We start from the raw sequence: 27,372 nt of genomic DNA, 5'->3' as shown, positions 1-27,372 counted from the left end.
ATGTTAAGCAGTACTTAATTTTTGTTTTTGTTTTTTTTTTGAGACGGAGTTTTGCTCTTGTTGCCCAGGCTGGAGTGCAATGGTGCGACCTCAGCTCACTGCAACCTCTGCCTCCGAGGTTCAAGCGATTCTCCTGCCTCAGCCTCCAGAGTAGCTGGGATTACAGGCGCCTGCTACCATACCTGGCTAATTTTTTGTATTTTTAGTAGAGATGGGGTTTCACCGTGTTGGCCAGGCTGGTCTCGAACTCCTGACCTCAGGTGATCCACCCGCCTCGGTCTCCCAAAGTGCTGGGATTACAGGCGTAAGCCACCGCGCCAGCCAGTACTTAATTTTTTTTTTAACATGCTTCCATATAAATGTAAGATGGTATTATTAAAGGGTGACATTTGCAAAGATTAAGCAAATTGTATTCAGATTTCAGAAAATACATAGGACTGTGAAGTTATGAGAATTTTTTTTGGTCATCATCCTCCTCAGGAAGAGAATGATTTTTGATAGAGTATGTACACGGCATTTGAGAAAATCTAGACAAAAGTGACTGAGGATATTAAAGTTTTAAAAAAGCTCATGGCACTAGTTGTTGCAGTATGATACTCCTTCTAAAAATGCATTCTATACATGTATAAGTGACGAGTCATAAAGCAAATGAACAAAGGTAATGAAATGTCATCTGCCATCCACACTCACAAAAACTCAAAACAACAATGAGAATGAACCACCATTCACTCATTTGACAAACAGCATTTTTTTTCCCCTTATCTTGGGCACTGAGAAAAATGCCAGGGATACAAAACCGAACAGACTCATTCCCTGCCCTTTGGGAGCTTTATGGTCCACTAAGGAAAAGAGACACACAGATTAGCCATTAACAGTAAAGAAATGTAACTTCCCTATTATAAATGTATTAGATTGATTTGCAGAGCTTCCTTAGCTTTTCCTGGAAAAGTATTGAATACCTAACCATCTATGAATGTGCTTCTAACATCTCAACAGTGCTCAAACCCTCAGCTGCATGTAGATAGTGGAAGAAAGAATAAAATGATCATGATAAGCTAAACCTGTGAGGACAAGGGAACATTGTGTTATAATTAGAAAGGATTAAAACCACACCTCTGAACCCAAACCAATATGACAAACACAGGATGGCAGAAAGCTGGGCAAGGCACTGCTAAGGGTGTGCACTATTTTGAGGAAATCAAGTATATGAAAATATAAACTTTAAACAATGATTAATTAGAGACAAGTATAATACACAAAGGATTTGATTTTGTATTGTAGTAAAATATACATAACATTTTAATATTTGCTATTTTAACCTTTTTTTTTTTTTGAGATGGAGTCTCTCTCTGTCACCAGGCTGGAGTGCAGCGGTACAATCTCAGCTCACTGCAACCTCCACCTCCCGGGTTCAAACGATTCTTCTGCCTCAGCCTCCTGAGTAGCTGGGAATACAGGCGAGTGCCACCACGCCCGGCTAATTTTTTGTATTTTTAGTGGAGATGGGCCTTCACCGTATTGGCCAGGCTGGTCTTGAACTCCTGACCTCGTGATCCGCCCACCTCAGCCTCCCAAAGTGCTGGGATTACAGGCATGAGCCACCATTGCCTGGCCCGATTTTAACCATTTTTAAGTGTACAGTTCACTGGCATTAAGTACATTCAGTGTTGTGCAGCCATCATCACCATCCATCTCTAGAATTTCCTCATCTTCCTAAACTGAAACTCTGTATCCATTAAACAACAAAGATTTGGTTTTAACAAAATTACTTCAGTTTTTCTTTCATTTAAGAATGCATGGGTGCTCTGCCTATAAATTCTGTATATGGAGGAGTAGCCATTCTTTATTTCTGTACTTTCCTCATCTTGCTTTCACTTAAAAGCAACAAAAAAATTTATGGGTGGGTACAGTAGTCTGTAATCCTGGCATTTGGGAGGATCACTTGAGGCCAGAAGTTTGAGACCTCATCTCTACAAAAAATAAAAAATTAAAATTAAAAAATTAGCCAGGCATGTTGATGCACATCTGTAGTCCCAGCTGCTTGGGAGGATCACTTGAGCCCAGGAGCTGAAGGCTGTGGTGAGCTGTGATCACACCACTGCACTGTAGCCTGGGTAATGGAGCAAGACCCTGTCTCAAAACAAACAAACACACAAACAAAAAATATATATATATAAAATTTATAATTGCAATAGATTTAAAATATGACAATCTTTACAATTCTTCTATTTTTATGGGATATTTATGGTTATCTAGATGTGTGTTGCCACCAAAATAATCTAGGAGCAAGCAAAACAAATGACCACAGTTATATACCTTATTTGTGCAGAATCAAAAAAGAACACATGATTGAGATGTGATGTAGAGGAAGTAGGAGAGTGATTTTTCTGAAAGTAGCCTGAGTAGTTTTGGTTACCATGCTTTAAGTATGCTGTTACAGAGAAGGCAAAACGGTTAAGCGTAGGTGTTTTGGGCCTTTGAAGGTACATTCTTTCTTTGAAACAATGGCCTTTCTGATATGGTTGCCCAAACCCAACCATGCACTTTCCTCACGAACCTTCCTTCTGTTCTGAAGAGAGAACACTGCTCCACCAAGCTCTCTGGCCATCTCACTCAGCCGCATACCAAACACCTTAGGCTCTGAGGATTGTTTTTCTAGACAAGCTAGCCTACAGTAGGTTTTAAAGGGTAAACAACAGGATATGGTTTATGTGAAGAAAAGTTTGAGAGTTGACCTCTTTATCCTAGGGATGAGACTAAGGGATGATAGTTATATGCTGCTCTCAAGAATTTAGGAGCAGGCAGCATAACCTTCTCACTATTCCATTGTTGAAGAAAATTAGCTTAGATTTAAGTGAGAGTGTGAATTTGGACTTAAGAGTTTTGGGGGCATGAAGTGTTAAAACATCATAGGTTAGAAGTTTCTGTCTGAATATTTTGAAGAAGATAATCATTATCCCATATGGTTTCAATAATCCCTGTCTGAGGTCTAGACCATTACTATTTGGTTTCAATGTGCATATTTTAGGAGAATGTACTATACTATATTTTAATACTTTAAATAGAAATATTAACATAGTATATTCTATAGTACATTCTAAAATATAGGGGAATGAATTGTACTATAGTATTAGAATTGTTCTCTGTTCATGTTAGAAGGAATCAAATGATTTCCTCTTGCCTTGGTCTAATGGCTCTCCCTCTCCCTCTCTAACAGGCAGATTTAAAGAATCAGCTGGGAGATGCTGGATACGTATTATTTGGAGTGGTGCTATTTGTTTGGGAGCTTTTACCTACCACCTTAGTAGTTTATTTCTTCCGAGTTAGAAATCCTACAAAGGACCTTGTAAGTAAACCGTTTTATATTTGTAAGAAAATATCTCCTGATTGTGATCATGAAACCTGCAGTTAGAACTTTTTCTTCACTTTTCACTAGAGAAGAGGGCCTCTTCCACTCTGTGGTGGTATGAAAAGTTTCCTTGACTATTTTATTGAGACATTCATTTCCCTTATTTTTTGAGGGAAAATGTTTTTCAGCTTAGTTTTATTTTACAAAAGAAATGAAAGTGTTTTAAGTTGCATCTTAAGGCCTGGGGAACGTGATTATTTTTTTAATGCAACATTGCCTCACTAGTATTTGAGACTTGGACTTGCTACACACCAAATACAGAAGCTTTTCTACTAGCAAAGGAAAATAGAGAATATTTTCTTTTTCTATTTCTAGAAATAGAATATTCTAGAATAGAATAGAGAATATTCTCTATTCTATTAGAATATTCTAGAATATTCTATTTTAGAATATTCTCTATTCTATAATAGAATAGAATAGAGAATATTTTCTTTTCCTATTTCTATTTCTAGAAATAGAAATAGGAAATAGGAAATTCTCATAGGAAATAGTATGCCAGATGGTGACTAGGGAATGGGAGGATAGGCCAATAAGAAACATTATTGCAAGGAATGCTAAAGCTGCTTTCCTAGTTTGGTCACATTTCTGTTCATCCAACTTTATATAAATGTCTTTATGGGGACAGGACAGAAAATGCAAAACCAAGTAGCGTGAGAAACCACCTGGGAGCCTTGTTCTGTAAATTATTCCAACCACACAAACTAGTGGTAGCTTTTTGACTTACTGATCTATGAAACCCATAGAAAAAATACAGTGAGTGGATTTGGGGCAATGTGAGCAAAGGGCAGGTGGTGAGGAAGGCATAGATGAGTAACATCCTCTAATAATTCACAATTCTTATTTTATACCCAGATGACTGACCTGTGTTTTATCTTGTTTTTGGAAGCCAGAGACATAGCCAGGCTTCAAACCAAGCAGTCTGGTTCCAGAGTCAATGGTAGTGTTTCTGGTTTGTTTGTTTTGTTTTGTTTGTTTTTTTTTGAGATGAAGTCTCACTCTGTTGCCCAAGCTGGAGTGTAGTGGCATGATCTTGACTCACTGCAACCTCCGCCTCCCGGGTTCAAGCAATTCTCCTGCCTCAGCCTCCTGAGTAGCTGGGACTACAGATGCCCACCACCATACCCAGCTAATTTTTGTATTTTTAGTAGAGACAGGGTTTTACTATGTTGGCCACCCTGGTCTTGAACTCCTGACCTCAGGTGATCCACCTGCCTCGGCCTCCCAAAGTGCTGGGATTATAGGCGTAGGCCACCCCGCCCGTGTGAGTCCATGGTTTTAATCCCTGTGCTACGCTGTAGCCTTCTCTGGCATCATAAGGTTTTGAGAAGAAATTATATTCTTAATATATATGACCTAATAGTCCTATCTATAACTTCTGTAATTACACAGGAAAAAGGTCTAATATTCTTTTGTGAGGAAATCTATAACTTAACTCATACCCATCACCTTTAAAGGAATACACTGCAGGTGGGGCATTTTTAAAAAATGTCATCTAACATTTTTATCCATCATTCATTTGGTGCAAACAGGTCTCTAAACTTGGCATCATTAGAGCCAAACTTCAGAGTCTAGGTAAGGAGATCCTTAAAGTGCGGCTCTTTACCATCCGTATCAGAATCCCTCAGGGCGCTTCGTGTAAATATTCTTAGGTCGTGTTGGAGACCCAGACCAGAATCTCTGCGGTAGATTCTGGGAATGTACATTTTAAATAAGCACTCCAAGTGGTCTGAATGAACTGTAAAGTTTGAGAATCTCTGTCCTTGTCCTTTTCTTTTTTGAGACAGGGGTCTTGCTCTGTCACCCAGGCTGGAGTACAGTGGCACAGTCACAGCTCACCTCAGCCTTGACCTCCTGGGCTTAAGCGATTCTCTCGCTTCAGTCTCGCATGTAGCAGGGATTACTTTCATGAGCCGTGTTGCCCAGGCTGGTCTCAAACTCCTGGCTGTCTTTTTTTTTTTCTTTTAAAAACAGCTTTATTGAGATGTAACTCACTTATGTAATTCACCCATTTCATGTGTATACTTCAATGGTTTGGGGGATATTCACATATGTGCAGCCATCACCACAGCCAATTTTAGAACACTTTCATCATCTCAGAAGGAAACCCCATACTATCATCTGTCATTTCCCATTTCCTTTCTGTCCCTGACCTACTCCTGGACATAAGCCACTATAATCTCTTGTGTCTACAGATTTCCCTAGTCTCGACTTCCATAGGAATGGAATCATAGAGCATGTGGGGCTTTGTGACTGGCTTCTTTCACTTAGCAGAATGCTTTTCAGGATTCATCTACGTTGTAACATATATTTGTACTTAATTCCTTTTTATTGCCAAATAAATATTTCATTGTATGGACAGACCACATTTTGCTTACTCATTCATCCATTGGTGGACATCACTGGGTTTTTTTTTTTAATACTTTAAGTTCTGGGGTACATGTGCAGAATGTGTAGTTTTGTTACATAGGTATACATGTGCTGTGGTGGTTTGCTGCACCCATCAACCGGTCACCTACATTAGGTATTTCTCTTAATGCTCTCCCTCCCCTAGCTCCCCACCCCACGACAGGTCCTGGTGTGTGATGTTCCCCTCCCTGTGTCCATGTGTTCTCATTGTTCAATGAGAACATGCAGTGTTTGGTTTTCTGTTCTTGTGTTAACTTGCTGAGAATGATGGTTTCCAGCTTCATCCATGTCCCTGCGAAGGACATGAACGTATCCCTTTTTATGCTTGCATAGTACTCCATGGTGTATATGTGCCACATGTTCTTTATCCAGTCTATTATTGATGGACATTTGGGTTGGTTCCAAGTCTTTGCTATTGTGAACAGTGCTGCAATAAACATGCATGTGCATGTGTCTTTATAGTAGAATGATTTAGATTCCTTTGTGTATATACCCAGTAATGGGATTGCTGGGTCAAATGGTATTTCTAGTTCTAGATCCTTGAGGAATCACCACATTGTCTTCCACAATGGTTGAACTAATTTACACTACAACCAACAGTGTAAAAGTGTTCCTGTTTCTCCATGTCCTCTCCAGTATCTGTTGGATCGCCATTCTAACTGGTATGATGGTATCTCATTGTGGTTTTGATTTGCATTTCTCTAACGACCAGTGATGAGCATTTTTTCATATGTTTGTTGGCTGCATAAATGTCTTCTTTTGAGAAGTGTCTGTTCATATCCTTTGCCCACTTTTTGATGGGGTTGTTTTTTTCTTGTAAATTTAAGTTCTTTGTAGATTCTGCGTATTAGCCCTTTGTCAGGTGGATAGATCACAAACATTTTCTCCCATTCTGTAGGCTGCCTGTTCGCTCTAATAATAGTTTCTTCTGCTGTGCAGAAACTCTTTAATTTAATTAGATCCCATTTGTCAATTTTGGCTTTTGTTGCCATTGCTTTTGGTGTTTTAGAATGAAGTCTTTGCCCATGCCTATGTCCTGAATAGTATTGCCTAGGTTTTCTTCTTGGATTTTTATGGTTTTAGGTCTTACGTTTAACTCTTTAAACCATCCTGAGTTAATTTTTGTATAAGGTGTAAGGAAGGGGTTCAGTTTCAGTTTTTTGCATATGGCTACCCAGTTTTCCCAACACCATTTATTAAATAGGGAATCCTTTCCCCATTGCTTGTTTGTGTCAGGTTTGTCAAAGATCAGATGGTTGTAGATGTGTGGTGTTATTTCTGAGGCTTCTGTTCTGTTCCATTGGTCTATATATCTGTTTTGGTACCAGTTCATTGCTATTTTGGTTACTGTAGCCTTGTAGTATAGTTTGAAGTCAGGTAGCATGATGCCTCCAGCTTTGTTCTTTTTGCTTAGTATTGTCTTGGCTATGCGGGCTCTTTTTTGGTTCCATATGAAGTTCAAAGTAGTTTTTTCCAATTCTGTTAAGAAAGTCAATGGTAGCTTAATGGGAATAGCATTGAATCTATAAATTACTTTGGGCAGTATGGCCATTTTCATGACATTGATTCTTCCTATCCAGGAGCATGGAATGTTTTTCCATTTGTTTGTATCCTCCAATTTCCTTGAGCAGTGGTTTGTAGTTCTCCTTGAAGAGGTCCTTCACATCCCTTGTAAGTTGTATTTCTAGGTATTTTATTATTTTAGTAGCAATTGTGAATGGGAGTTTACTTATGATTTGGCTGTTTGTCTGTTATTGGTATGTAGGAATGCTTGTGATTTTTGCATATTGATTTTGTATCCTGAGACTTTGCTGAAGTTGCTTATCAGCTTAAGGAGATTTTGGGCTGAGACAATGGGGTTTTCTAAATATATGGTCATGTCATCTGCAAACAGAGACAATTTGACTTCCTCTTTTCCTATTTGAATACCCTTGATTTCTTTCTCTTGCCTGATTGCCCTGGCCAGAACTTCTAATACTATGTTGAATAGGAGTGGTAAGAGAGGGCATCCTTGTGCCAGTTTTCAAAGGGAATGCTTCCAGTTTTTGCCCATTCAGTATGATATTGGCTGTGGGTTTGTTATAAATAGATATTATTTTAAGATACGTTCCATCAATACCTAGTTTATGGAGTTTTTAGCATGAAGGGGTGTTGAATTTTGCTGAATGAAGGTCTGCATCTTTTGAGTTAATCATGTGGCTTTTGTCATTGGTTCTGTTTATGTGATGGATTATGTTTGTTGATTTGTATATGTTGAACCAACCTTGCATCCCAGATATGAAGCTGACTTGATCGTGGTGGATAAGCTTTTTGATGTGCTGCTAGATTATGTTTGCCAGTATTTTATTGAGGATTTTTGCATCGATGTTCATCAGGGATATTGGTCTGAAATTTTCTTTTTTTTTTTTTGTTGTGTCTCTGCCAGGTTTTGTTATCAGGGTGATGCTGGCCTCATTACAATGAATTAGGGAGGATTCCCTCTTTTTCTGTTATTTAGAATGGTTTCAGAAGGAATGGTACCAACTCCTTTTTGTATCTCTGGTAGAATTCGGCTGTGAATCTTTCTGGTCCTGGACTTTTTTTGGTTGGTAGGTTATTAATTACTGCCTCAATTTCAGAACTTGTTATTGGTCTATTCAGGGATTCGACTTCTTCCTGGTTTAGACTTGGGAGGGTATATGTGTCCAGGAATTTATCCATTTCTTCTCGATTTTCTAGTTTATTTGCGTAGATGTGTTTATAGTATTCTTTGATGGTAGTTTGTATTTCTGTGGGATCAGTAGTGATATATCAGTAGTGATATCCCCTATATCATTTTTTTATTGTGTCTATTTTTGATTCTTCTCTCTTTTCTTCTTTATTAGTCTGGCTAGTGGTCTATTTTGTTGATCTTTTCAAAAAACCCAGCTCCTGGAAGGGTTTTTCATGTCTCAATCTCCTTTAGCTCTGCTCTGATCTTAGTTATTTCTTCTGCTAGCTTTTGAATGTGTTTGCTCTTGCTTCTCTAGTTCTTTTAATTGTGATGTTAGGGTGTCAATTTTAGATCTTTCCTGCTTTCTTTTGTGGGCATTTTGTGCTATAAATTTCCCTCTACACACTGCTTTAAGTGTGTCCCAGAGATTCTGGTACATTGTGTCTTTTTCTCACTGGTTTCAAAGAAGATCTTTATTTCTGCCTTAATTTTGTTATTTACCCAGTAGTCATTCAGGAGCAGGTTGTTCAGTTTCCATGTAGTTGTGCGGTTTTGAGTGAGTTTCTTAATCCTGAGTTCTAATTTGATTGCACTGTGGTCTGAAAGACTGTTATGATTTCTGTTCTTTTGCATTTGTTGAGGAGTGTTTTACTTCCAATTATGTGGTCAATTTTAGAATAAATGAGATGAGGTGCTGAGAAGAATGTATATTCTGTTAATTTGGGGTAGAGAGTTCTGTAGACATCTATTAGGTCCACTTGGTCTAGAGTTGAGTTCAAGTCCTGAATATCCTTAATTTTATGTCTCGTTGATCTAATATTGACAGTGGGGTGTTAAAGTCTCCCACTATTGTTGTGTGGGAGTCTAAGTGTCTTTGTAGGTCTCTAAGAACTTCCTTTATGAATCTGGGTGCTCCTGTATTGGATGCATATATATTTAGGATAGTTAGCTCTTCTTGTTGCATTGATCCCTTTACCATTATGTTTAACAGCCTTGTCTCTTTTGATCTTTGTTGGTTTAAAGTCTATTTTATCAGAGATTAGGATTGAAATTCCTGCTTGCTTTTTTTTTTTTGCTTTCCATTTGCTTGGTAAGTATTCCTCCATCCCTTTAGTTTGAGCCTATATGTGTCTTTTCACGTGAGATGGGTCTCCTGAATACAGCATACTGATAGGTCTTGACTCTTTATCCAGTGTGCCAGTTTGTGTCTTTTAATTGGGGCGTTTAGTCCATTTACATTTAAGGTTAATATTGTTATGTGTGAATTTGATCCTGACATTATGATGCTAGCTGGTTATTTTGCCCGTTAGTTGATGTAGTTTCTTCATAGTGTTGATGGTCTTTACAATTTGGTATGTTTTTGCAGTGGCTGGTACCGGTTGTTCCTTTCCATATTTAGTGCTTCCTTCAGGAGCTCTTGTAAGGCAGGCCTGGTGGTGACAAAATCTCTCAGCATTTGCTTGTCTGTAATGGATTTTATTTCTCCTTTACTTATGAAGCTTAGTTTGGCTGGATATGAAATTCTGAGTTGAAAATTTTCTTTAAGAATGTTGAATATTGGCCCCTACTCTCTTCTGGCTTGTAGGGTTTCTGCAGAGAGATCTGCTGTTAGTCTGATAGGCTTCCCTTTGTGGGTAACCCAACCTTTCTCTCTGGCTGCCCTTAACATTTTTTCCTTTGTTTAAACCTAGGTGATTCTGATGATTATGTATCTTGGGGTTGTTCTTCTCTAGGAGTATCTTTGAGGTATTCTCTGTATATCCTGAATTTAAATATTGGCCTGTCTTGCTAGGTTGGGGAAGTTCTCCTGGATAATATCCTGAAGAGTGTTTTCCAACTTGGTTCCATTCTCCACATCACGTTCAGGTACATCAATCAAATGTAGATTTGGTCTTTTCACATAGTTCCATATTTCTTAGAGACTTTGTTCATTCCTTTTTATTCTTTTTTCTCTAATCTTGTCTTCTCACTTTATTTCATTAAGTTGATCTTCAGTCTCATATCCTTTCTTCCACTTGATCAATTCAGCTCTTGATACTTGTGTATGGTTCATGAAGTTCTTGTGCTGTGTTTTTCAGCTCCATCAGGTTATTTATATTCTTCTCTAAACTCGTTATTGTAGTTAGCAGTTCATCTAACCTTTTTTCAAGGTTCTTAGCGTCCTTGCATTGGGTTAGAACATGCTGCTTTAGCTCGGAGGAGTTTGTTATTACCCACCTTCTGAAGCCTACTTCTGTCAGTTCATCAAATTCATTCTCCGTCCAGTTTTGTTCCCTTGTTGGTGAGTTGTGATCCTTTGGAAGAAAAGCAGCATTCTGGTTTTTGGAATTTTCAGCCTTTTTGTGCTGATTTCTCCCCATCTTTGTGGATTTATCTACCTTTGGTCTTTGATGTTGGTGACCTTCGGATGGGGTCTCTGAGTGGACGTGATCTTCCTTTCTGATGTTAGTTTTCCTTCTAACAGTCAGGTCCCTCTGCTGCACGTCTGCTAGAGGTCCACTCCAGACCCTGTTTGCCTGGGTATCACCAGCAGAGGCTGCAGAACAGCAAAGATTGCTGCCTGTTCTTTCCTCTGAGAAGCTTTGTCCCAGGGGGGCACCTGCCAGATGCCAGCCAGAGCTCTCCTGTATGAGGTGTCTGTCAGCCCCTACTGGGAGGTATCTCCCAGTCAGGATACACAGTGGTCATCAACCCACTTCAGGAGGCAGTCTTACCCTTAGCAGAGCTTGAACGCAGTGCTGGGAGATCTTCTTCTCTCTTCAGAGCCATCAGATAGGGACACTTAAGTCTGCTGAAGCTGTGCCCACACCTGCCCCTTCCCCCAGGTGTTCTGTCCCAGGAGATGGGGGTTTTATCTATAAGTCCCTGACTGGGGCTGCTGCCTCTTTTTCAGAGATGCCCTGCCCAGAGAGGAGAAATCTAGCAGTCTGGCCAGAGTGGCCTTGCTGAGCTGCTGTGGGCTCCGCCCAGTTCGAACTTCCCAGAGACTTTGTTTATACTGTGAGGGTAAAACCGCCTACTCAAGCCTCAGTAATGGTGGACACCCCTCCCCATACCAAGCTCGAGCGTCCCAGGTCAACCTCAGACTGCTGCTGTGCTGGCAGCGAGAATTTCAAACCAGTGGATCTTAGTTTGCTGGGCTCCATGGACGTGGGACCTGCCGAGCAAGACTACTTGGCTCCCTGGCTTCAGCCCCCTTTCCAGGGGAGAGAACGGTTCTGTCTCGCTGGTGTTCCAGGTGCCACTGGGGTATGGGGGAAAAAACAAAAACAAAACAAAACAAACCTCCTGCAACTAGTTCAGTGTCTGCCTACACGGCTGCCCAGTTTTGTGCTTGAAACCCAGGGCCCTGGTGGGGTAGGCACCGGAGGGCATCTCCTGGTCTGCAGGTTGTGAAGACCATGGGAAAAGCACAGTATCTGGGCTGGAGTGTGCACGGTTCCTCAGGCGCAGTCCCTCACGGCTTCCCTTGGGTAGGGGGGAAAATACCCCCACCTCTTGCGCTTCCCGGTTGAGGCAACACCCTACCCTGCTTTGGCTCGCCGTTTGTGAGCTGCACCCACCGTCCAACCAGTCCCAGTGAGAAGAACCAGACACCTCAGTTGGAGATGCAGAAATCACCCACCTTCTGCATCGATCTTGCTGGGAGCTGCAGACTGCAGCTGTTTGTATTCGGCCATCTAATATGTGATACGTTGTTATTCCTGTATGACATCGCTGGTTTTAAGGAATTTCAAGTTCTCCTTCTTTTTATCATTTCAAGTTTTTCTTTTTTCTTTTTTGGATACAGAGTCTGGCTCTGTCACCCAGGCTGGAGTAGAGTGGGGTGATCTCGGCTCACTGCAACCTCTGCCTCCCGGGTTCAAGTGATTCTCCTGCCTCAGACTCCCAGATAGCTGGGATTACAGGCACCCGCCACCACGCCTGGCTAATTTTTGTATTTTTTAGTAGAGATGGAGTTTCATTATGTTGGCCAGGCTGGTCTTGAACTCCTGAACTCAGGCGATCCACCTGCCTTGGCCTCCCAAAGTGCTGGGATTACAGGCGTGAGTCACTGCGCCTGGACTGTAATTTCAAGCTTCTTGACAACCCACATCAAGAAGCTTGAAATGGCAAAAGGACACACTGAAGGAAACCACTTGTGGATATGAGTGGACATTTGGGCCATTTCCACCGTTTGGCTATGATGAATAAGGCTGTTGTAAACATTTGTGTACAAGTTTCTGTGTGAACATACGTTTTCATTTCTCTTGGGTGTATTCTTAGGAGTGGAATTGCTGGGTCATTTGGTATTTCTGAGTGTCGCTTTCTGAAAAAGTGTCAGACTATTTTCCACAAAGGCAGCACCATTTTACATTCTCACCAGCAGTGTATGAAGGTTCTGATTCCTCCACGCTCCTAGCACTTGTTATCTGACTTTTTGATTCTAGATATCCTAATGGGTATTAAATGATATCTCCTTTTGGCTTCTGATGTGTATTTCTCTGTTGACTAAGTTAGTCGAGGATCTTTTTGTGTGCTTAGTGGTCATTTGTTTATCTTCTTTGGAGAAATGTCTATTCACATCCTTTGTCCATTTTTAAACTTGGTTGTCTTTTTATTATTGAGTTGTAAGAGTTCTTTATATGTTTTAAATATACTCTAAGTCCCTTGTCAGGTATATGATTTGCACATATTTTCTCTCATTCTGTAGCTGTCTTTTCACTTTCTTTTTTTTTTTTGAGACGGAGTCTTGCTCTGTCGCCCAGGCTGGAGTGCAGTGGCAGGATCTCAGCTCACTGCAAGCTCCGCCTCCCGGGTTTACGCCATTCTCCTGCCTCAGCCTCCTGAGTAGCTGGGACTACAGGTGCCCGCCACCTCGCCTGGCTAGTTTTTTTTTGTGTTTTTTAGTAGAGACGGGGTTTCACCGTGTTAGCCAGGATGGTCTCGATCTCCTGACCTTGTGATCCGCCCGTCTCGGCCTCCCTAAGTGCTGGGATTACAGGCTTGAGCCACCGCGCCCGGCCTCTTTTCACTTTCTTGATTGGTATTCTTTGAAGCACAAAAGCTTTTAATTTTGTCCACTGTATTTATCTTTTGTTGCTCGTGTTCTGGTGTCATACCCAAGAACCCTTTGCCACATCCTATACCGATGGTCCCAGATTTACAACAGTTCAACTTACAATTTTTCAACTTTACAGATGGTGTGAAAGCAGGACATATTCAGTAGAAACTATAATTGAAATTTTGAATATTTAAATATTTTCCTGGGCTAACAATATGGGTTATGATAATCTCTCAAGATGTATAGGGCAGCGAGGCACACCTCTCAGTCAGCCATGCGATCATAGGGGTCAAAAACCAATACTCTAGGGTTTGTTTTTTATTTGTTTTCAACTTACAATGAGTTTATCAGAATGTAACCTCATCACAATTTGAGAAGCATCTGTATTTGCCCCTGAAAACTTACCCCTATATTTTCTTCTAAGAGTTTTGTAGTTTTTGTTCTTACATTTGATCTTTAATCCATTTTGAGTTATTTTTTGTATATGGTGTGAGATAAGGATCCAACTTCATTCTTTTGCACGTGGCTCATAGGTATTCTTAAACTATTAGAAATAGTAAATTTTAAGGCAATCCACCTTGTGTTAGTTCCACTTTGCTCCTTGTTTGGCTACATTAATCTTAGCAAAGCAGGAATTCACATTTAGATAGCCATCCTGTGGCCACCTCTGTTCATGTTCTATTAACTTTTAAATAGATCACTGATGATAAGTACAAGGATGTCAAAACATATGCCTGATTTGGTGTGCCATATACTCTAGTTCTGATCTTGTTTATTTAAAATCTTTCCTGACAAAGACAACTTTACTTTTTAGAAGCTGCCAGCAGAAAAGGCTTTTCAAACCCCAACAGTCATCCTAGGGCAGCTGTGATCTTGAAAACTGGCAGCGACCTCTAGGGTGTACCTGAGACCAGTCATTGGAAATTTTTTGAGAGGTAAACTCAGTTTGGGGGGCAGAAACAGGATGAAATGATTATGGAGGCAGGAAATGGAAATGGGATGAGAAATCCCCCCCAAATGATTTCACCATTGTCATGAATGCCTTCATGATTTATATCCAAATTGAACTATCTACTTTATTGGCTAATTTGGGTATCACCTAGCTTTTAAAAAAATTTTTGTGGGTAGATAATAGGTGTGTGTGTACATTTATGGAGTACATGAGATGTTTTGATACAGGCATGCAATGTGAAATAATCACATCATGGAGACTGGTGTCTCCATCCCAAGCATTTATCCTTTGTGTTACAAATAATCCAATCATACTATTTTAAAATGTACAGTTATTATCGACTATAGTCATCCTGTTGTTAGTGCTATCAAACAGTAAGTCCTATTCATTCATTCAAAATTTTTTTTTTTTTAACCCATTAACCATCCTCTCTACCCCATGCCACTACCCTTCCCAGCCTCTGGCAACCATCCTTCTCCTCTCTGTGTCCATGAGTTCAATTGTTTGACTTTAGATCCCACGAATAAGTGAGAACATGTGATGTTTGTCTTTCTGTGTCTGGCTTATTTCACTTAACATAATCATCTCCAGTTTATCCATGTTGTCCCAAATTACTGGATTTCATTCTTTTTTATGGCTGAATAGTACTCCATTCTGTATATATTCCACATTTTCTTTATCCATTCATCTGTTGATGAATACTTAGGTTGCTTCCAAAGCTTAGCTATTGTGAACAGTGCTGCAGCAAACATGGGAGCACAGATATCTCTTCAATATACTGATTTCCCTTCTTTTGGGTAGACACCAGCAGTGGGATTGCTGGATCATGTGGTAGCTCAATGTTTAGTTTTTTTGAGGAACTGCCAAACTGTTCTCCATAGTGGTTGTACTAATATACATTCCTGCCAACGGTGTTCAAGGGTTCCCTTTTCTCCACATCCTTGCCAGCATTTGTTACTGCCTTTTAGATATAAGCCATTTTAACTGCGGTGTGGTAATATCTCACTGTAGTTTTGATTTGCATTTCTCTGATGTTCAGTGATAGTTTTTCATAAGCCTGTTTTTTGCCATTTGTATGCCATCTTTTGAGAAATGTCTGTTCAAATCTTTTGCCCGTTTTTTATTTTGATTACTACACCTTTTCCTATATATTCTGGTTATTAATCCCTTGTTAGATGGATAGTTTGCAAATATTTTCTCCCATTCTGTAGGTTGTCTCGACTTTGTTGTTTCTTTTACTGTGCAAAAGCTTTTAACTTGATACAATCCTATTTTTCCATTTTGCTTTGGTTGCCTGTGCTTGTAGGGTATTGCTCATGAATTCATTTATTTTTATTTTTATTTATTTTTGAGATGGAGCTTTGCTTTGTTGCCCAGGCTAGAGTACAGTAGCGTGATCTTGGCTCACTGCAATCTCTGCTTTCTGGGTTCAAGTGATTCTCCTGTGTCAGCCTCCCGAGTAGCTGGGACTACAGGCATGAGCTACCACACCCAGAGAATTTTTGTATTTTTAGTAGAGATGGGGTTTCACCGTGTTGGCCAGGCTGGTCTCGAACTCCTGACCTCAAGTCATCCACCTGCCTCACCCTCCCAAAGTGCTGGGATTACAGGCGTGAGCCACTATGCATGGCCAAGAATTATCCTTTTTTTTACATTTTAATCTTAATTTCAAAGGTTTTTGGGGAATAGGTGGTGGTTAGTCACATGGAAAAGTTGTTTAGTGGTGACTACTGAGATTTTGGTGCACCCAGCACCTTAGCATTGTACACTGTACCCAATGTGTCGTCTTTTATCCCTCGCCCCCTTCCACCCTTCCCCCAGGTCCCCAAGTCCATTATATCGCTCTTATCCCTTTGTGTCTTCATAGCTCAGCTCCTGCTTATAAGTGAGAACATATGATGTTTGGTTTTCCATTCCTGAGAGTTATTTCACTTAGAATAATGGTCTTCAACTCCATCCAGGTTGCTGTGGATGCTATTTTATTCCTTTTTATGGCTGAGTTGTATTCCATGGTGTGTGTGTGTATATATATACACACACACACACCATTTTTCTTTATCCACTAGTTGGTTGATGGGCATTTAGGCTGGTTCCATATTTTTGTCTGTTTGGAATTGTGGATTGTGCGGCTATAAACATGCCTGCGCAAGTGTCTTTTTCATATAATGACTCCTTTACCTCTGGGTAGATACCCAGTAAGTGGGATTGCTGGATCAAATGGTAGTTCCACTTTTAGTTCTTTAAGGAATCTCCATACTGTTTTCCAGTTTACATTCCCACCAGCAGTATAAAAGTGTTCTTTTTTACTACATCCATGCCAACATCTGTTATTTTTTTATTTTTGAATTATGGTCATTCTTGCAGGAGTAAGGTGGCATCTCATTGTGGTTTTGGTTTGCATCCCCCTGATAATTAGTGATGTTGAGGATTTTTTCGTGTTTCTTGGCCATTTGGATATCTTCTTTTGAGAATTGTCTCTTCATGTCCTTAGCCCACTTTTGGATGGGATTAGTTTTTTTTTTTTTTCTTGCTGATATGTTTGAGTTCCTTGAAGATTTTGGATATTAGTCCTTTGTTGGATGCATAGTCTGAGAATATTTTCTCCTACTCTATGACTTGTCTGTTTACTGTGCTGATTATTTCCTTTGCATTACAGAAGACTTTTTGTTTAATTAGGTCCCATGTATTTTTCTTTGTGTTTGTTGTATTTGCTTTTGGATTCTTGGTCATGATCTCTTTGCCCAAGACAACATCTAGAAGAGTTTTTCTGATGCTATCTTCTAGAATTTTTATGGTTTCAGGCTTTAGATTTAAGTCTTTGATCCATCTTGAGTTGATTTTTATATACAGTGAGAGATGAGGATCCAGCTTCATTGTTCTACATGTGGCTTGCCAATTATCCCAGCACCGTTTGTTGAACAGGGTATCCTTTCCCCACTGTTTTTATTTGTGTTGTTGAAGATCAGTTATCTGTAAATATTTGGCTTTATTTCTGGGTTCTCTATTCATTTCCATCGGTCTACCTGCCTCACTCTGTCATCTAGGCTGGAGTGCCGTGGCGTAATCCCGGCTCATTGCAACCTCCACCTCCCAGGTTCAAGCAATTCTCCTGCCTCAGCCTCCTGAGTAGCTGGGATTACAGGCACCCGCCACCATGCCCAGCTAATTTTTGTATTTTTAGTAGAGATGAGGTTTCACTATGTTGACCAGGCTGATCTTAAACTCCTGACCTCAAGTGATCCACCCACCTCAGCCTCCCAAAGTGCTGGGATTACAGGCATGAGCCACTGAGCCTGGCCCTGCCTTCCTATTCTTATACCAGTACCATACTGTTTTGGTAACTATTGCTTTGTAGTATAGTTGGAAGCTGGCTAATGTGATACCTCTGGATTTGTTCTTTTTGCTTAGTCTTGCTTTGGCTATGCAGGGTCTTTTTTGGTTCCATATGAATTTTAGAATTTTTTTCTATTTCTGTGAAGAATGATGACCTTTTTGTTTTTTTGAGACATAGTCTTGCTCTGTCACCCAGGCTGGAGAGCAGTGGTGTGATACTGGCTCACTGCAATCTCTGCCTCCCAGGTACAAGTAATTCTTGTGCCTCAGCCTCCAAAATAGCTGTGATTACAGGTATGCACTACCACACCTGGCTAACTTTTATATTTTTTTAGTAGAGACAGGGTTTTGCCATGTTGTCCAGGCTGGTCTTGAACTACTGACCTCAAGTGATCTAACTGCCTGGCCTCCCAAAGTGTTGGGATTACAGGTGTGAGCCACTGCGTCCAGCCTGATGATGGTATCTTGATGGGAATTGCGTTGAATTTGTAGATTGCTTTTGGCAGTATGGTCCCTTTCACAATATTGATTCTACCCATCTATGAGCATGGAGGATGTGTTTCCATTTGTTTGTGTCATCTATGATTTATTTTAGCAGTGTTTTGTAGTTTTCCTTGTAGAGAGCTTTCACCTCCTTGGTTAGGTATATTCCTAAGTATTTTGTTGTTGCAGCTGTTGTGAAAGGGGTTGAGTTCCTTATTTGATTCTCACCTTGGTCATTGTTGGTGATCTGTTTTAGGAGCTTTTAGGATATGTCTTTAGGGTTTTCTAGGTATACGATCATATCATTGGTGAACAGTGACCGTTTGACTTACTTTTTACTGGTTTGGATGCCCTCTCTTTCTGTTGTCTGATTGCTCTGGCTAAGGACTTCCAGTACTATGTTGAATAGAAGTGGTGAAAGAGGGCATCCTTGTCTTGTTCCATTTCTCAGTGAAATGCTTTCAACTTTTCCTGATTCGGAATAATGTTGGCTGTGGGTTTGTCATAGATGGCTTTTATTACCTTGATGTATGTCCCTTCTATGCCAGTTTTGCTGAGGGCTTTAGTCCTAAAGAGATGCTGGATTTTTTCAAATGCTTTTTCTGCATCCATTGAGGTTATCATCTGATTTTTGTTTTTAATTCTGTTTATGTGATATAGCCCATTTATTGACTCAAACGTAAGTTAAACCATCCCTGCATCCCCGGTATGAAACCCACTTGATCATGGTGGATTATCTTTTTGATATGCTGTTGGATTCAGTTAGCTATTAGCATTTTGTTGAGGATTTTTACATCTATGTTCATCAGGGATATTGGTCTGTAGTTTTGTTATGTCCTTTTCTGGTTTTGTTATTAGGATGATACTGGTTTCATAGAATGATTAAGGGAGGATTCCCTCTTTCACTGTCTTTTGGAACAGTTTCAGTAAGATTGGTACCAATTCTTCTTTGAATATCTGATAGAAATTAGCTGTGAATCCACCTGGTCTTGGACTTTTTTTGTTGTTGGAAATGTTTTTATTGCTGTTTTGATCTTGCTAGTTGTTGCTGGTCTGTTCAGTTTGTTTCTTCCTGATTTATCTAGGAGGGTTATATATTTTGATTTTCTAGTTTGTGTAAAGGTGTTCATAGTAACCTTGAATGATCTTTTGTATGTCTGTGGTATTGGTTGTAATATCTCCCATTTTGTTTCTAATTGAGCTTATTTGGATCTTCTCCCTTGGTTAATCTCACTGATGGTCTATCGATTTTGTTTATCTTTTCAAAGAATCAGCTTTCTTGTTTCATTTATCTTTTGTATTGCCTTTTTGTTTCAATTTCATTTAGTTCTACTCTGATCTTTGTTATTACTTTTCTTCTGCTGGGTTTGGGTTTGTTTGTTCTTGTTTCTCTAATTCCTTGAGGTATGACCTTAGATTTTCTATTTGTGCTCTTCCAGACTTTTTTGATGTAGGCATTTAATGCTGTGAACTTTCCTCTCAGCCCCACTTTTGCTCTGCCTCAGAGGTTTTGGTAAGTTGTGTCATTATTATCATTCAGTTCTAAGAATTTAATTTCCATCTTGATTTCATTGTTGACCCCAAGATCATTCAGGAGCAGATTATTTAATTTCCATGCATTTATATAGTTTTGAGGGTTCCTTTTGGAGTTAATCTCCAATTTTATTCCACTGTGGTCTGAGAGAGTATTTGATATAATCTCAATTTTCTTAAATTTATTTAGATTCATTTCATGGCCTATCATATGGTCTATCTTGGACAATGTTCTCTGTGCCAATGAAAAGAATGTATATTCTGCAGTTGTTGGGTAGAATGTTCTGTAAGTATCTGTTAAGTCCATTTGTTCTAGGGTATAATTTAAGTACATTGTTTCTTTGTTGACTTTCTGTCTTGATGGCTTGTCTAGTGCTGTCAGTGGAGTACTGAAGTACCCCAATATTGTGTTGCAATCTATCTCATTTCTTAATGTCTAATAATTTTTATAAATTTGGGGGCTCCCATATTAGGTGCATATATATTTAGGATTGTGATATTTTCCTGTTGGACTGATCCTTTTGTTGATATATAATGTCTCTCTTTGTCTTAACTGTTGATGCTTTAAAGTCTATTTTGTCTGATAAAAGAATAGCTACTCCTGCTTTTTGTTTTCATTTGCATGGAATCTTTTTCCACCCCTTTACCTTAAGTTTATGTGAGTCCTTATGCATTAGTTGAGTCTCTTGAAGACAGCAGATACTTGATTGGTGGATTTTTATCTATTCTCCCATTTTGTATCTTTTAAGTGGAGCATTTAGGCCATTTACACTCAACATTAGTATTGAGATGTGAGACTGTTTTATTCATCATGCCACTTGTTGCCTGATACTTTTTTTCTTTTTCATTGTTTTATAGGCCTGGTGAGACTTATGCTTAAGGAGGTTCTATTTTGGTGTATTTTGAGGTTTTGTTTCAAATATTAGAACTACTTTTAGCATTTCGTGTAGTGCTGGCTTGGTAGTGGTAAATTCTGAGCATTTTGTTGTCTAAAGACTTTGTATCTTTTCCTTCATTTACGAAGCTTAGTTTTGCTGGATACAAAATTCTTGGCTGACAACTATTTTGTTTGAAGAGGCTAAAGATAGGACCCCAATCCCTTCTGGCTTGTGGGGTTTCTGCTGAGAAATCTGCTGTTAAACAGCTCTTAAGATTATTTCCTTTGCCTTTAGATAACCTGATGACTGTGCCTGATTATCTTTTTGAAATTATTTTCCCAGGTGTTCTTTGAGCTTCTTATATTTGGATGTCTAGATCTCTAGTGAGGCCAGGGAAGTTTTCCTTGATTATTCCCTCAAATATGTTTCCCGAACTTTTAGAGTTCTCTTCATCCTCAGGAACACCAATTATTCTTGCGTTTGGCCATGTAACATAATCACAAATTTCTTGGGAGGCTCTGTTCATTTTGTAAATTCTTTGTCTTTGTCGATTGGGTAAATTCAAAAGCCTTGTCTTCAAGTTCTGAAGTCCTTTCTTTTCTACTTGATTCTGTTGTTGAAACTTTGCAGTGAATTTTGTATCCTCCAAGTGTGTCTTTCATTTCCACAAGTTGTGATTGTTTTTTATTATATCTATTTCTCTGGAGACATTTTCATCCATATCTGTATTAAAAAATTGATTTATATTGGTTTTTACCTTTCTCTGGTATCTCCTTGAGTAGGTTAATAATCAACCCTCTGAATTATTTATCTGGCAATTCAGATATTTCTTCTTGGTTTGGATCCGTTGCTGGAGAGCTAGAGTGGGCCTTGGGGGGTGTTACAGAACCTTGTTTTGTCATATTACCAGAACTGCTTTTCTGATTCCTTCTCATTTGGGTAGACTGTTTCACTGGAAAAATCTAGAACTCAAAGCTGCTGGTCAGATTCTTTTGTCCCACAGGGTGTTCCCTTGATGTGGGGTGCTTCCCCTTCTCCTAGTGATGGGGCTTCCTGTGAGCTAGACTGCAGTGATTGTTATTGCTCTTCTTGGTCTAGTCACCCAGCAGGGCTACCAGGCTTTGGACTGGTACTGAGGAATGTCTGCAAAGAGTCCTGTGATGCAATTCATCTTCAGGTCTCCCAGCTGTAGATACCAGCACCTGCTCTGCTGGAGGTGGCAGGGGATTGAAGTAGACTCTGTGAGAGTCCTGGTTGTAAGTACATTTAGTGTGCTGGCTTTCTTAAATGCTTTATGCTAGCAATGAAGTTGCCACCATGGACAGACTCAGGACCACTGTTTAGCCAAGATGCTGGAGGCAGTAGAATTAGCTGTTGTTTTTTCCTTCCTTGGAGCAGGGGATCTGTCATGAGTTGTAATGTCCTGAGTTGGCTGGCCTCCAGCTAGGAGGTGGCGCTTTCAAGAGAGCACCAGAGTTTTTCACCTGTCTCTCAGAATTTGCAGTGACCTGCTGCTTCTTTCCAAGTGTCTGTGAATTCTTTCACTTTTCCTGGTATGCTCCTGTGGTGGTTCCTGGAGCAAAAGGTCCATGGTGTGACTCTCCACACGCTGTTCTGTCTGTCCAAGTGGGAGCTGCATGTAAGCCCTGTCTCCTATCCACCATCTTCCCCTCAAAGTATTTATGTGTAAATAGATGAACAGAATCTAGATCCAGATGCAAATCTGGGATCCATTCCCTGCCTGTTGCACTTCCACTTCTTCAAGAAACAAATTCTCTGCTCTTTAGCCCCAAACCTCTACCATGATGGCAGTGCCCATAAGGATACTCTAAAGAAATTTTTGCCCAGACCCATGTCTTGGCGATTTTCCCCAATGTTTTCTTGTAGTAGTTTCATAGTTTGAGGTCGTAATTTTAAGTCTTTAATCCATTTTATTTGATTTTTTTATCTGGTGAGAGATAGGGGTCTAGTTTCATTCTTCTGCATATGGATATCTAGTTTTCCCAGCACCATTTATTGAAGACACTGTCTTTTCCCCAGTGTATGTTCTTGGCAGTTTGTTGAAAATGAGTTCACTTTAGGTGTGTGGGTTTGTTTCTGGGTTCTCTCTTCTGTTCCATTGGTCTATGTGTCTGTTTTTCTTTCTTTCTTTTTTTTTTTTGAGACAGTCTTGCTCTGTCAAACAGGCTGGAGTGCAATGGCGCAATCTCGGCTCACTGCAAGCTCTGCCTCCTGGGTTCACACCATTCTCCTGCCTCAGCCTCCTGAGTAGCTGGGACTACAGGCACCCACCACCTTGCCTGGATAATTTTTGTATTTTTAGTAGAGATGGGGTTTCACCGTATTAGCCAGGATGGTCTCGATCTCCTGACCTCATGACCTGCCCACCTCAGCCTCCCAAAAGGTTGGATTATAGGCGTGAGCCACCGTGCCTGGCCCTATATGTCTGTTTCTACACCAGTGCCATGCTGTTTTAGTTACTATAACTCTGCAGTGTAATTTGAAGTCAGGTCATGTTGATTCCTCCAGTTTTGTTCTTTCTGCTTAAAATAGCTTTGGCTGTTCTGGGTCTTTTGTGGTTCTGTATAAATTTTAGGATTGTTTTTTCTATTTCTGTGAAGAATATAATCGGTATTTTGATAGGGATTGCATTGAATCTGTAGATTTCTTTGGGTAGTATGGCCATTTTAACAATATTGATTCTTCCAATCCATGAACAGAAAATCTTTTTCCATTTTTTTGGTGTCCTCTTCAGTTTCTTTCAATGTTTTCTAGTTTTCATTATAGAGATCTTTCACTTCTTTGGTTAATTCCTAGGTATTTATATTTGTGGCTATAAGTGGGATTACTTGTTAATTTTTCAGATTGTTCACTGTTGGCATATAGTTTCACTGTTGGCATATAGAAATGCTACTAATTTTTCGTGCAACTTTACTGCATTTATTAGTTCTCACACTTTTTTGTGGAGTCATTAGGTTTTCCAAATATATCATCTGCAAACAAGGATAATTTGACTTTTTATATTCCAATTTGAATGCCCTTTCTTTTGTCTGATTGCTCTAGCTAGGACTTCCAGTACTATGTTGGGTAACAGTGGTGACTGTGTGTTCCAGATCTTAGAGGAAAGGCTTTCAGTTTTCCCCTATTCATTATGATACTAGCTATGGGTCTGTCATATATGGCTTTTATTATGTTGAGGTATGTTTCTTCTATCCCTGGTTTGAGGGTTTTTATCATGAAAGAACATTGAATTTTATCGAGTGCTATTTTCGCATCAATGAAATGATCATATGGTTTTTATCTTTCATTCTGTTAACATGATGTATCACACTGATTTGTGTATGTTGAGCCATCCTTGCATCACATGGATAAATCCCACTTGGTCATGATGAATAATCTTCCTAATATATTGTTGAATTTGGTTTACTAGTATTTTGTTGAGGATTTTTGCATCAATATTTATCAGAGATATTGGCCTATAGTTTTCTTTTCTTTTTTAAATGTGTCTTTGGTTTTAGTATCAGGGTAATACTGGCCTCCTCCATGAGTGTAGAAGTATTCCCTCTTCCTCTATTTTTTTGGAATAGTTTGAGTAGGACTGATACTAGTTCTTCTTTAAATGTTTGGTAGAATTCTGCAGTGAAGCCATCGGGTCCCACACTTTTCTTTACTGGGAGACTTCTTATGGCTTTGATCTCTTGCCTTTTTACTACTCCTTGTTACTAACAGTGAAAGTCTTTAGAAACCTTAAGAGAGCTCTGTTTTAGGGACAGAAGAACTGAAGAAAAGCTGGGAGAAAACATTGCTTTCTCAGTGGATCAGGGAGCAGAGAAATTCTAGTCAGGTAGAATAAAAGACTTGTTATTGGTCTGTTCAGGTTTTAGAGTTCTTTCTGGTTTAGTCTTGGTAGGCTGTATGTGCCTTGGAATTTGCCCATTTCTTCTAGATTTTACAGTTTATTGGCATATAGTTACTCATCATCTAGCTTTTCAATAAGGGATTAAAACGATGATGACTCAACGTTGCAAGCAAGACTCTGATAGAAGATTTTGCCCATACTGATAAAAGACAAGGCTAATCCCTCTCAAACGTAAGAGTAACTGAAAGGAATATTCCAGCTGAACAGATATAGCCTACAATCAAATGAATAGAACATCTTTAGTCTCCTACAAGGAAGAGATCTTATTTTTGTCTAGTGCAAGGCACGGTGTCTGTAAGTATGCTGAATGATTACCTGTCTTTCTAGACCAATCCTGGAATGGTCCCCAGCCATGGATTCAGTCCCAGATCTTATTTCTTTGACAACCCTCGAAGATATGACAGTGATGATGACCTTGCCTGGAACATTGCCCCTCAGGGACTTCAGGGAGGGTAAGACCCTACTTCATGTTAGACAAGCCTCATTAGGGGGGAAGGGTTACACCAGTAAAACAGATTCAAGCTAAAAGAAAATTCCTACATTAAAACTGTGCAGCGTTAGGTGGTATAAGACTGGATTATCAGTAGATCATTTTACTTATGGGAAACATTCAAGAATGAGAAAGGACATCAGATTTTTTTTAAGCCCCACAGCATTATTGTATACAGTAGTGTTTCCCAAACAATATTCCATGAAGCACTATTGTCTTAATAGCTATGCTGTGCAAAAGGAAATGATGACTTAAAAAGAAAATCACCTATTTTTTGGAGACAGGGTCTTGCTCTGTTGCCCAGGCTGGAGTGCAGAGTGGCGCGATCTCAGCTCACTGCAACCTCCCCCTCCCAGGTTCAAGTAATTCTCGTGCCTCAGACTCTTGAGTAGTTGGGATTACAGGTGTGCACCACCACGCCCAGCTAATTTTTGTATTTTTAGTAGAGATGGAGTTTCACCATGTTGGCCAAGCTGGATTGCACTCTTGGCCTCAAGTGATCTGCCCACCTTGGCCTCCCAAAGTTCTGGGATTACAGGCGTGAGCCACTGCACCTGGCCGGAAAATAAACTTTTTAGAAAATGCCAAGAGAGCCCGTAATATGCTAATGTGTGCTCTGAATCTCCAAGAGGGAAATATAGCACTTATCTATGGAATCACTCAATGGAACATGGTATCTTTAATCACATGTTCTAAAGCTAGAGAGTAAATGCAGTAGTATTTATTTATTAGAATAAGTTATACATTATAAAGGACCAAGTTTTCAAATTTGAACGATGTCAGTTCTTAATTTAAAATTTCAGTTACATGAACGATATTTACTTTAGTCTTAATTTTCATGAATACTTATTTAATACGTACTTCTATAGCATCTACTCTGTATCAGACACTGTTCTAAGAGATTCACAAATATCAACTCATTTAGTCTTAACAGTTCTGAGAGGTCAGTACTATTATTAGCCTCATAATACAGATGAAACTGAGGTATCCAGAGGGTAGGTGACTTGTCCAAGGTCACACAGCTAGCAAGTGGTTAGGCTAGAATTCTGACTCAGGCAGTCTTGTTCAAATCTGTTTTCTGAATCACTATACTATGTAAACAGTTTGTATATAAGTACCCTGTCGCTTATGTTATACTTTCATATGAGTTTTAATAGGAAGAGTCTCCTTGCTTGAATCCACATGCAGATCTGGCCCAGGAAATTTGGAGGGCAGTTAAATACTAAGAGTTCAAAGCAGCATACATAGATGTAAGACAATACGTGAACCATACCAGTCTGCTGCCATTGCCTAATTTTCAGTGAATTAGGAAGGCAAATAAAAAGAGGGAAGCACCTGAAATTGCAACCATCGCAGAGACCCACCCCAGGATTCCAAGTTTTGCCTACCTCAGCATGGGCATGGTCTGCAAACAGGAAGGGTAGTAGCTATTGGGATTCCCTTCCCTTTTCCTCAGCCTGCTGTGCTCAGCCATTCTCCACTACCCGAGGACTATCGTGTTTCCCTTTCAGCCTGTGGCTGTGAGACAGTGAGGCCAGCAAGGCCAGCAGGGGTGAGAGGAGCCAAAAAGGCTGCAATAGTGCTTGCCGAGCCTGTCTTCTCTCTGCTTGTCCTCCCAGGACCCCCATCCTGTTCTTGGGAAAGGGGAGCTTCTTAGAAGTGAAAGCTTATCTTATGTAATCTTTTTGAGATTAAAGACTTAGCATTAACAACTTTACAACTTTTTCCCTCTGGAATGAAATGATAAAAAAGATACGCTTAGGCCGGGCGCGGTGGCTCAAGCCTGTAATCCCAGCACTTTGGGAGGCCGAGACGGGCGGATCACGAGGTCAGGAGATCGAGACCATCCTGGCTAACCCGGTGAAACCCCGTCTCTACTAAAAAATACAAAAAACTAGCCGGGCGAGGTGGCGGGCGCCTGTAGTCCCAGCTACTCGGGAGGCTGAGGCAGGAGAATGGCGTGAACCCGGGAGGCGGAGCTTGCAGTGAGCTGAGATCCGGCCACTGCACTCCAGCCCGGGCGACAGAGTGAGACTCCATCTCAAAAAAAAAAAAAAAAGATACGCTTGCCTTTTTACTCCTTGTTCGTAACAGTGAAAGTCTTTAGAAAACTTTGAGAGCTCTGAAAAGAGCCCTTGTTTTAGGGACAGAAGTACTGAAGAAAAGCCGGGAGAATACATGCTTTCTCAGTGATCAGGGAGCAGAGAAATCCTGGTCAGATAGGATAAAAGAT

General features: G+C 40.0%; 1 protein-coding gene across 1 annotated transcript in view; it reads left to right on the top strand.

Moving 5' to 3' along the window:
- The window catches only part of GPR137B (G protein-coupled receptor 137B), a 75,778-nt gene that overhangs the window by 40,587 nt on the left and 7,819 nt on the right, over nt 1-27,372 (top strand). Inside the window, exons 5-6 of the mRNA XM_033198281.1 lie at nt 3,218-3,346; nt 24,977-25,101. Of these exons, the coding sequence (XP_033054172.1) occupies nt 3,218-3,346; nt 24,977-25,101 (254 nt within the window). The remainder of the gene's footprint in view (nt 1-3,217; nt 3,347-24,976; nt 25,102-27,372) is intronic.

The sequence above is a fragment of the Trachypithecus francoisi genome, unplaced genomic scaffold (assembly GCF_009764315.1).
Source record: "Trachypithecus francoisi isolate TF-2019V2 unplaced genomic scaffold, Tfra_2.0 Lachesis_group5, whole genome shotgun sequence".
Classification (NCBI taxonomy): domain Eukaryota; kingdom Metazoa; phylum Chordata; class Mammalia; order Primates; family Cercopithecidae; genus Trachypithecus; species Trachypithecus francoisi.
Note: the sequence above shows the minus strand (reverse complement) of the source record. Positions and strands in the feature narration are given on the sequence as shown.